Source organism: Oncorhynchus masou, chromosome 12 (genome assembly GCF_036934945.1).
Source record: "Oncorhynchus masou masou isolate Uvic2021 chromosome 12, UVic_Omas_1.1, whole genome shotgun sequence".
In the NCBI taxonomy this organism is placed as follows: Eukaryota; Metazoa; Chordata; class Actinopteri; order Salmoniformes; family Salmonidae; genus Oncorhynchus; species Oncorhynchus masou.
The window spans coordinates 27,342,879-27,353,853 of record NC_088223.1 but is presented as its reverse complement, the minus strand read 5'-3'; the positions used below and the strand labels follow the sequence as shown (position 1 = coordinate 27,353,853).

General features: G+C 40.8%; 1 protein-coding gene across 1 annotated transcript in view; it reads left to right on the top strand.

Annotated features, from left to right (window-relative positions):
* The first annotated feature begins 1,079 nt into the window (after positions 1 to 1,079).
* Positions 1,080 to 10,975, top strand: part of LOC135549787 (retinoic acid receptor alpha-A-like) — a 133,700-nt gene continuing 123,804 nt past the window's right edge. The window contains exon 1 of the mRNA XM_064980083.1: positions 1,080 to 1,632. Within this exon, the coding sequence (XP_064836155.1) occupies positions 1,476 to 1,632 (157 nt within the window). The 5' untranslated portion in view covers positions 1,080 to 1,475. The remainder of the gene's footprint in view (positions 1,633 to 10,975) is intronic.

Here is a 10,975-nt window from a genome sequence, read left to right as displayed (position 1 = left end):
TTCCACAAATTCCATACTTGAGTATATCTTCTTCTTTGGATCTTTCTTTGGTTCTTCACAACACAAAGTCACAAACACTCAAACTACAGTATTATTCGTATTATTCATGCCCTTACTAAAACCCTATTCTTACAAACTTCTTTCCTCTAATTATAGGATTTAGAGATATTAAAATGTCCCTGCCTGTAACAGTGTGTATAATGCATAGATTAAGTAGCCTAGAAACAAATCTAGTCGTAAAGATTCAGATGTAACTTTCCTAATTTAACTTAACTTGCAGTAATGCACATGTGAGAATAAACAACAACTGGGATTTTAAGTAACTAACTATTGGTCATAAAATAATAAGAAAACATCTTGAAGCTGTAAGCATGTCAATACACATAGCCTAGGCTACATAATAACTTTGCACTATATAGAATTTCTCTGATCACATACTGCTGCTCACGAGCTGTCAGAAGTAGCCTAGGCTACTGACAAAACAATGTGTGTTTGTAAAACTCTGAAATTGAAAAAGTATTGAAATGTTAAGATTTACTCCTTTTACGTTTTCTTTATATATTTGTCTTTATCAGATTGCTTAGTTTTACATAATCTTTTAAACAATTGGAGCCTACACTTTTGCTGTGATACAGAGTAATACCCTACCACGGTTGGTTAGATCGTGAACAAATCTAAGTGAGCTACTTTGATTCATGAATTTAGAAATGTGTTTTTATCGCACGAAAATATCGTGTATCGTATTCTTTCGAGGGAAAATAATATTATGCGCGGTGAGCTTGAGCTGCCTGCGTTTCTTCTTTCAGCCTGGCTCGCGCTGCTGCTTGTGATGCTCGCGTTGCACGGTGTGTGAGAATCCTGGGACTTGGTGATGTCAGGCTGGTTGGGTCATTTGAAGGTTAGCAGTCTCGGATGGGTTCATAGAAAGTTCACTCGCATATATTAGGCAATTCAATCTTTCATTCTCTGTGAGCAAACTAGTATGACATGAGCTGCATGGAGGCAGGATAACCCATTCGTCATCCGAACGGGGAGATATGGTTTAAAAACGCGATCTGTAATATTTATAAGAACATATTTTCAGTAGGGCGGGCTCGAGCGAGGAGCTTGTTAAGCGCACTGGACCGGGCTGTGCAAAAAATAAAGTATATACACGTTGGAACGTTACGGAGGTTACTGACTGGCTGACACACGTTGGAACGTTACGTAGGTGACTGATGTCGGACACCTTTTCGTCTCAACAACCGGACACCAGAGGAAAATGGCAAATCATCATTTGGGTCAATTACAAGCTTTCAGCGGTGTTGTCTGTCATAATTCATGACATAGTCTGGGAAGAAGACCAATATTTTACGTGCCATAAAGGGGCAGACTTTGATGGAGTTGTGTGCATTTATGTTCGCGATTATTATCCACACCTAAATTATATTTAAAGGGATACAATAACAGGCAGACTTTTGCGACTAAGGGAAATCATGTTTGATTGTATGGATTTGCTAGCGGTGAGCCCGGGACAAATGTTGGATTTCTACACTTCGAGTCCCTCTTCGTGCATGCTACAAGAGAAGGCACTGAAAGCGTGCTTCGGCGGGCTCGCTCAGAGAGACTGGCAACACCGCCGGAGCGCACATTGTAGGTTAACTTTTTTCCCCCTTTCATTTCACGTGTCTACAGCCTAGTAGCTTCATAACAGTACCCTATCATAATAATGATATAATGAAATTATAATAGCCATGATGTGCGTGGCTTGTCCACTTAATCTCTTTGATCATCTCTTTACATTGTGTCCATGCACCCCTCCTCACAGTGTTTCCTGTCTTCTCATTTCCTCTCTTCTGATGCGTTTAATGACCACACACACACACACACACACACACACACTTGTGACCCCCATCATTGCCCCTTAAATCACCCTAATGTCCCATAAACAGTGTTGTAGGGCATACCTGTGTCTGAGTGTTAAGTAACTAGTTAGATAACTTATTCGAGAATTAAACACAAGAATAGAACATAATAGAATAGATACTTTATTGTCCATAATTCTTGAAAACATAAATTGTTCTTATATCTCAAATGACTTGAAGAGCAGCCATTGACTTCATTTGTAACAACTCAACACTTTTTTTGTCCTGTCACTGTGACATGGCCCTGTGTTTGAAGCGTTCCTCCTCATCCTAGCCATGTCATATTTCATCTGTACACACTTGGGTCGTAAATTCTGGAGGTGGAAACAGCTCTCTACAGCAGGCTGATGTATGTTCAGTAGCTGCATCTCAAAAAGCACCCTATTCCCTACATTGTGCAATACTTTTAAACCAGAGCCCTATAGGGTCCTGGTTAAAAGTACTGCACACTATAGGGAATAGGGTGCCATTTGGGACGCAAGCAGTATGTGATCTCCTGGTTCCTACACTGGGCGGAGGAATGCACAGCGTAAACACGGGCAGGCTGTGCCTTGACACTTCCCTCCCTCCCAGAAAAAGAGCGATGACAGGGGGCGGCTATAACCCCAGGACGTAGAGCATAGAGATGCTCGCAAGTCTCTCTCTCTCTCCCACTCTCTCAATTCAATTCAGAGATTTATTGGCATGGAAAACATGTTTACATTAAATGTTTACATTGCCAAAGCAAGTGAAATAGGTAGTAGATAAAAGTGAAATAAAAAATGGACAGTAAACATTACAATCACTAATGTTTCAAAGGTATAGAGACATTTCAAATGTCATATTATGGCTTTGTACAGTGTTTGTAACTATGTTAAAATAATAGTTAAAGTACAAAAGGGAAAATAAATAAACATACATATGGGTTGTATTCTCTCTCCAACTTTTCAACAAGGTTAATTTTGAACGGCTTGCTCCAAGGCTATAGACAGACCTGTTTTACAGTGCATTGGGAATGTATTTAGACCCCTTGACTTTTTCCACATTTTGTTATGTTGCAGCCTTATTCTAACATGGATTAAGATACTTTTTTTCTCTTCTCTTCCACACATAATACCCCAATATCACAAAGTGAAAACAGGTTTTTAGATATGTGTTAAATTCAATTGATTGGGCATGATTTGGAAAGGCACACACCTGTCGGTATAAGGTCTCACAGTTGACAGTGCATGTCAGAGCAAAAACCAATCCCTAAGGTTGAATGAAATGTCCGTTGAACTCCGAGACTGGATTGTGTTGAGGCGCAGATCTGCGGAAGGGTAGCAAAAATTGTCTGCAGTATTGAAGGTCCCCAAGAACACAGTATCCTCCATGTTTCTTAAATGGAAGAAGATTGGAACCACCAAGACTCTTCCTAGAGCTGGCCGCCCAGCCAAACTGAGCAATCGGGGGAAAAGGGCCTTGGTCAGGGAGGTGACCAAGAACCCAATGGTCACTCTGACAGTGCTCCAGGGGTTCACTATGGAGATAGGAGAAACTTCCAGAAGGACAACCATCTCTGCAGCACCACCAATCAGGCCTTCATAGTAGAGTGGCCAGACGGAAGCCACTCCTCAGTAAAAGGCACATGACAGCCCGCTTTGAGATTGCCAAAAGGCACCTAAAGGACTCTCAGAACATGAGAAACAAGATTCTCTGGTCTGATGTAACCAAGATTGAAATATTTGGCCTGCATGCCAAGCGTCACTTCTGGAGGCAGCATCATGCTGTGGGGATGTTTTTCATCAGCAGGGACTGGGAGACTAGTCAGGATCGACGGAAGGATGAACGGAGAAAACTACAGAGAGATCCTTGATTTAAAAAATAAATAAAATTATTTCACCTTTATTTAACCAGGTAGGCTAGTTGAGAACAAGTTCTCATTTACACCTGCGACCTGACCAAGATAAAGCATAGCAGTGTGAACAGACAACAACACAGAGTTACACATGGAGTAAACAATAAACAAGTCAATAACACAGTAGAAAAAAAAGAGTCTATATACATTGTGTGCAAAAGGCATGAGGAGGTAGGCGAATAATTACAGTGCCTTGCGAAAGTATTCGGCCCCCTTGAACTTTGCGACCTTTTGCCACATTTCAGGCTTCGAACATAAAGATATAAAACTGTATTTTTTGGTGAAGAATCAACAACAAGTGGGACACAATCATGAAGTGGAACGACATTTATTGGATATTTCAAACTTTTTTAACAAATCAAAAACTGAAAAATTGGGCGTGCAAAATTATTCAGCCCCCTTAAGTTAATACTTTGTAGCGCCACCTTTTGCTGAGATTACAGCTGTAAGTCGCTTGGGGTATGTATCTATCAGTTTTGCACATCGAGAGACTGAAATTTTTTCCCATTCCTCCTTGCAAAACAGCTCGAGCTCAGTGAGGTTGGACGGAGAGCATTTGTGAACAGCAGTTTTCAGTTCTTTCCACAGATTCTTGATTGGATTCATTCTAACACCTGGATATGTTTATTTTTGAACCATTCCATTGTAGATTTTGCTTTATGTTTTGGATCATTGTCTTGTTGGAAGACAAATCTCCGTCCCAGTCTCAGGTCTTTTGCAGACTCCATCAGGTTTTCTTCCAGAATGGTCATGTATTTGGCTCCATCCATCTTCCCATCAATTTTAACCATCTTCCCTGTCCCTGCTGAAGAAAAGCAGGCCCAAACCATGATGCTGCCACCACCGTGTTTGACAGTGGGTATGATATGTTCAGGGTGATGAGCTGTGTTGCTTTTACGCCAAACATAACGTTTTGCATTGTTGCCAAAAAGTTCAATTTTGGTCTCATCTGACCAGAGCACCTTCTTCCACATGTTTGGTGTGTCTCCCAGGTGGCTTGTGGCAAACTTTAAACAACACTTTTTATGGATATCTTTAAGAAATGGCTTTCTTCTTGCCACTCTTCCATAAAGGCCAGATTTGTGCAATATACGACTGATTGTTGTCCTATGGAAAGAGTCTCCCACCTCAGCTTTAGATCTCTGCAGTTTATTCAGAGTGATCATGGGCCTCTTGGCTGCATCTCTGATCAGTCTTCTCCTTGTATGAGCTGAAAGTTTAGAGGGACGGCCAGGTCTTGGTAGATTTGTAGTGGTCTGATACTCCTTCCATTTCAATATTATCGCTTGCACAGTGCTCCTTGGGATGTTTAAAGCTTGGGAAATCTTTTTGTATCCAAATCCGGCTTTAAACTTCTTCACAACAGTATCTCGGACCTGCCTGGTGTGTTCCTTGTTCTTCATGATGCTCTCTGCGCAGGGTAGCCTAGTGGTTAGAGCGTTGGACTAGTAACCGGAAGGTTGCAAGTTCAAACCCCCGAGCTGACAAGGTACAAACATGTCGTTCTGCCCCTGAACAGGCAGTTAACCCACTGTTCCTAGGCCGTCATTGAAAATAAGAATTTGTTCTTAACTGACTTGCCTGGTTAAATAAAGGTAAAATTAAAAAAAAAAAATTAACGGACCTCTGAGACTATCACAATGCAGGTGCATTTATACGGAGACTTGATTACACACAGGTGGATTGTATTTATCATCATTAGTCATTTAGGTCAACATTGGATCATTCAGAAATCCTCACTGAACTTCTGGAGAGAGTTTGCTGCACTGAAAGTAAAGGGACTGAATAATTTTGCACGCCCAATTTTTCAGTTTTTGATTTGTTAAAAAAGTTTGAAATATCCAATAAATGTTGTTCCACTTCATGATTGTGTCCCACTTGTTGATTCTTCACAAAAAAATACAGTTTTATATCTTTATGTTTGAAGCCTGAAATGTGGCAAAAGGTCGCAAAGTTCAAGGGGGCCGAATACTTTCGCAAGGCACTGTACAATTTTGCAGATTAACACTGGAGTAATAAATGATCAGATGGTCATGTGCAGGTAGAGATACTGGTGTGCAAAAGAGCAGAAAAATAAATAAATAAAAACATTATGGGGATGAGGTAGGTAAAATTGTGTGGGCTATTTACCGATGGACTATGTACAGCTGCAGCGATCGGTTAGCTGCTCAGATAGCAGATGTTTAAAGTTGGTGAGGGAGATAAAAGTCTCCAACTTCAGCGATTTTTTCAATTTCGTTCCAGTCACAGGCAGCAGAGAACTGGAAGGAAAGGAGGCCAAATGAGGTGTTGGCTTTAGGGATGATCAGTGAGATACACCTGCTGGAGCACGTGCTACGGGTGGGTGTTTCCATCGTGACCAGTGAACTGAGATAAGGCGGAGCTTTACCTAGCATGGACTTGTAGATGTCCTGGAGCCAGTGGGTCTGGCGACGAATATGTAGCGAGGGCCAGCCGACTAGAGCATACAGGTCGCAGTGGTGGGTGGTATAAGCTGCTTTAGTAACAAAACGGATGGCACTGTGATAAACTGCATCCAGTTTGCTGAGTAGAGTATTGGAAGCTATTTTGTAGATGACATCGCCGAAGTCGAGGATCGGTAGGATAGTCAGTTTTACTAGGGTAAGTTTGGATGAAATTCTGCTTCAAGTACAGAGAGATCCTTAATGAAAATTTGCTCCAGAGCGCTCAGGACCTCAGCCTGGGGCAAATGTTCACATTCCAACAGGACAATGACCCTAAGCACATAGCCAAGACAATACAGGAGTGGCATCGAGGCAAGTCTCTGAATGTCCTTGAGTGGCCCAGCCAGAACCCGGACTTGAACCCGATCTAACATCTCTGGAGAGACCTGAAAATAGCTGTGCAGCAACGCTCTTCATCCAACCTGAAAGAGCTTGAGAGGATCTGCAGAGAAGAATGGGAGAAATTCCCCAAATACAGGTGTGCCAAGCTTGTAGCGTCATATCCAAGAAGTCCTGAGGCTGTAATCGCTGCAAAGGTGCTTCAGCAAAGTACTGAGTAAAGGGTCTGAAAACTTATGTAAATGTGATATTTCAGTTTTTTATTTGATATACATATGCAAACATTTCTAAAAATCTGTTTTTGCTTCGTCATTATTGGGAATAGTGTGTAGATTGATGAGGGGGGAAAAAACAGTTTAATCAATTTTAGAATAAGGCTGTAACGTGAAAAAAAAGGTGGAAAAAGTCAAGGGGTCTGAATACTTTCCGAATGCTGTCTATGAGACAGCCCCTTTTTTTCTGACAAGAATGATGGCACACATTCACTCACTCTCTTTACACACTCCATACGCAGAACATTGCTAAACAGGTTTGTTTTTTACTCACTCACTCAGAGAAGTAGGCTTGTCTCTCTGTCCTATCACACAGTGATGAGAAGAAGTCAGTGGTTTGCAGTCCGATAATAACCTTAGCTTATGGAATACTTGCCTTATCTGTGTGTGTTTGCCTGAGGCCCCTCCACTCCGCTTATTGAGAAGGTGTGATCTCCTGGCAATACAAGTGTTTGTTTAAGCCCCCCCCCCCACTTGGTTTATTTTGATAGTATGATGACTGGAGAGCAGATAATGTTAAGCACTGCTGTACTGTCGGTCACGTCACTACACTTTCCAGGACGTGTTTGCTCTACAGGCACAAATCACAGTGAAGTGGCCCTTATCAGTAACAGCGAAAGTGGAGAAGGTGGCTACAATTCACCCCCTACTCACCCCATTTCACTGCTCTCCTACAGTAGGCTACATTGGTTTTACATGAATAGCCTCTGTTTATTTGTTTAATTCGATTTGTTTATATTTTGCATTTGTATGCCCCGTAAATTATAGCAAATTAGTTTATCTGGCAAAGCAGATTTAATCCCACGTAAATCCTATAGTTTCTACCTACATTTGGTCATCTTAATTGATGGTTTAGCTGAGCTGCTATGTGTGCATATTGTGTGTATCCTATGTATAAGAAAGGTATGTGTGTGTTTGCCTTTGTGTGAATGCCTTACATGAGAGAATAGAGGGAATGCAATAACTGTATTCCATAGATTTATAATAGTCTCCAGGTGTAGTAGCTAGTGCAGTGTTCCGTTCATGATTGATAAGACTATTATCTTGTCACTGTGGTGTGATCACTAATAGAAAAGGTCATCATTTCTCATCATTTCAGTACACCACTGTGTGTTCATTGTGTGTGTGCGTGCTTGTGTATGTGTGTGTGTGCATGTGTGTGTGTGTGTGCATGTGTGTGTGTTCTACGTAATTAAATCATCTTGAACATTAAAGTATAAGTAACTCATCATGTTCATTAATCACCACACACAAGGTGCCTTTGATTAGCATTTCAATGCAATTAGAAAACCATTTTCCATTCATGCACAGAGAGTGTGTGTGTATGTATGTGTGTGTGTGTGTTGCAAATTATCCTGATAACAGATTTGCTTGTATTCATCACCAAGGCAATGTAGCAAAACAAGGTTGAACCGATTGGGCAATCTTTCTTTCCCCCCACTATTTCATATGCATAGGCTACATTCACATTAGCCTTGTGGCATTGCACTCGTCTTGCAACGCTCTGCCCCCTTTCATGTTTAAATAAGGACCCGTTTAAATTGGACTTTAATTTAAAGAGCTTCCTAGAGAGGTCATTGAAACTTAGTTTTTTATTAATTAATTTATTCAGTGCAATGGAAGCCCCAAGGGTGTCAATTCGATCTATTCACTATGAGCTGCGCTCTGTTAACACACTCAGGCATGCACAAGCACAAACACTAGCATACACACACATAAGCCCTCTTTTTTTTAGAATGAGCAGGAAAACAAATGGTTGTACGAAGGATACAATGAGAAGGTGTTTGTGTGTGTGTGTGTGTGTGTGTGTGTGTGTGTGTGTGTGTGTGTGTGTGTGTGTGTGTGTGTGTGTGTGTGTGTGTGTGTGTGTGTGTGTGTGTGTGTGTGTGTGTGTGTGTGTGTGTGTGTGTGTGTGTGTGTGTGTGTGTGTGTGTGATGATATTATGAAGTTTGATGCATGCACTAAAACAGAAATATTTTCTAAATTCATAGCTTAGTTTTATATTATGGACATTGTTCTTTGTGTTTGTTTGTTTTCCATTATAGAATGGATATCAGGACAGTAATGTACAGTATATTAGTTACCATAGGTACTATTATGTATAGGCTTATAGAATTCAAGGTTATTGGTGAATGCAAAAAAAAAGAATTAACTCAAAGTTACAATATAAGGATAATCTTTGAAAAACTTGAGAATATTTTATGTATTGAATCCTTTGACAGGAGTGATAGTCATACGGGTATAACACTACATGGCAATACAGTATGAATGGTTTCTCTTTGTCTGTAGTCCATATGGCATTGGAAGCTGTAATCCCAAGGCCTTTCGGGACTTGAATACCAACATTGAAACAATTCACACGTTCACTTAAAGGGTCTAAGCGCTAGCCATTGTCAAGTAAAGCACAAAATTGATGGTAAAATGACTTGTTCAGATATTTCTGAGGTTAGTTGACTCTCATTCCTTTGTCATCTTATTCTTCTAGTGAAGTAGGTAATACTGATTTATATTGCATGGATTATGTATGACATGGGCAGGCATGATTGTTAATAAAGTGTGTGTGTGGGTGGGTGGGTTCACGTGTATGTGCACATGCACATGTTTTTGTGTGTGCCTGCATGCTTAAGTGTGTGTATTGTGTGTGTGTGTGTACACGCGTGTGCTCCCATACACATGTATCAACAGTCTCATGTTTTCTCTGCAGTTACATCCTTGTAGCTGAACAACAATGTCCAATGTCAAGTTCTCCCTTTGTTGTAAACAACGAGCAGACAGACAGACCATGCTTGAGATGACAGCATGCTATGTTAATTACATCCTGTCCCTGTTCTTCTCTTTAAAGCTTAATGTGATTCAGATAGGGACATGAAAGACCATGATCACAGCTTTCACACCAAGCTGATTTTGCAGGTATGCGACAGGACAACTAAGAGGTTGGAGGGGGGTTGGATGGGGGGGATAAAAGAAGGGTAACAACTTTGAAACAATGCTGGTGCTGGAACACCATACCACACTACTGCCTGCTGGTCCCAGATCTGTCAGGCCATTCTCTCTGTTTGGCAATGACAATGACCATAGGATTTGGCTATACACCACAAACAGATCTGGGACCAGGCTATGCCACCTAAGGGGCCAGGGTTCTGATCTGTAAGCACGGTTTCGACTGCTACAATCATGCTTCGGTACTGCAGTTTAACTGACATCTGGCCCAGAAAGACAATTTCCATAGATAAGTCCAATTTGGAAATGTCTAATAAGACACTTTAGTCATCATCTTTGTGCACAAAAGATCCACTGAATTTTTCATATAATTGTTGCTGAGGCCAATTCCCCCCCATCACTCACAGCTGACGATATTAGCATTTTATATTCATCCAAGGTTTGCCATGTTTTTGGTTGCTCGCGCTAATGCGTATGTGACGTTGGGCCGTGTAAATCGTATGCAACCCAGATATAGACGTCCATGAATCGGCGAATGTGAGTAGATTACATTGAAGACAATGGTTGGACATCTTGGATGCAGTTCACTTACCCTCCCGAGGAAGAAATTCCCATTGAGAGAAGCAACGGACTACATTGGAAAAAGGAAGAGTGCCTTTATTTTATTTCACTCTTACATTTGTCAGATGTCACTCTGACATGATGGATGGTGACTCACTTTTATATTACTGCTAAAAATGAAACAATTAGCAGGAAATGCATTTTTCTATTTTTGCTGAAGAACCACTGAACCATTAGACTGAAGGGGTTTCCAGACTTCTTTTGAGGAACTTCCCAGCAAACCAAATTTGTTTCTGTGAAAGTTCTCAGAACATTTGTCAGGTTGCGGCAAATGTTCTCATAACACAAAAACTGTCCAGTCGTGCTGATGATTAAACAATGATTGTATAAAACATTTGCCTGATGTTGCAAGAATATTATCAGAACACATTTTTCTGTTCTTTAAAGGTTTCCCAAATGTTTCATTAGTTTAAAATAACATAATGTGAATCTTAGCTAATGTTCTGGGAATGTCCTCTGTTTGCTGGGTTGTCTCTATCTCAGAGATTAGTAGCCTGTCTAATGCAGGCCTCCTTTACTGCTAAGTTTCCAAAGTATAACTTACAACAAAATCAGAC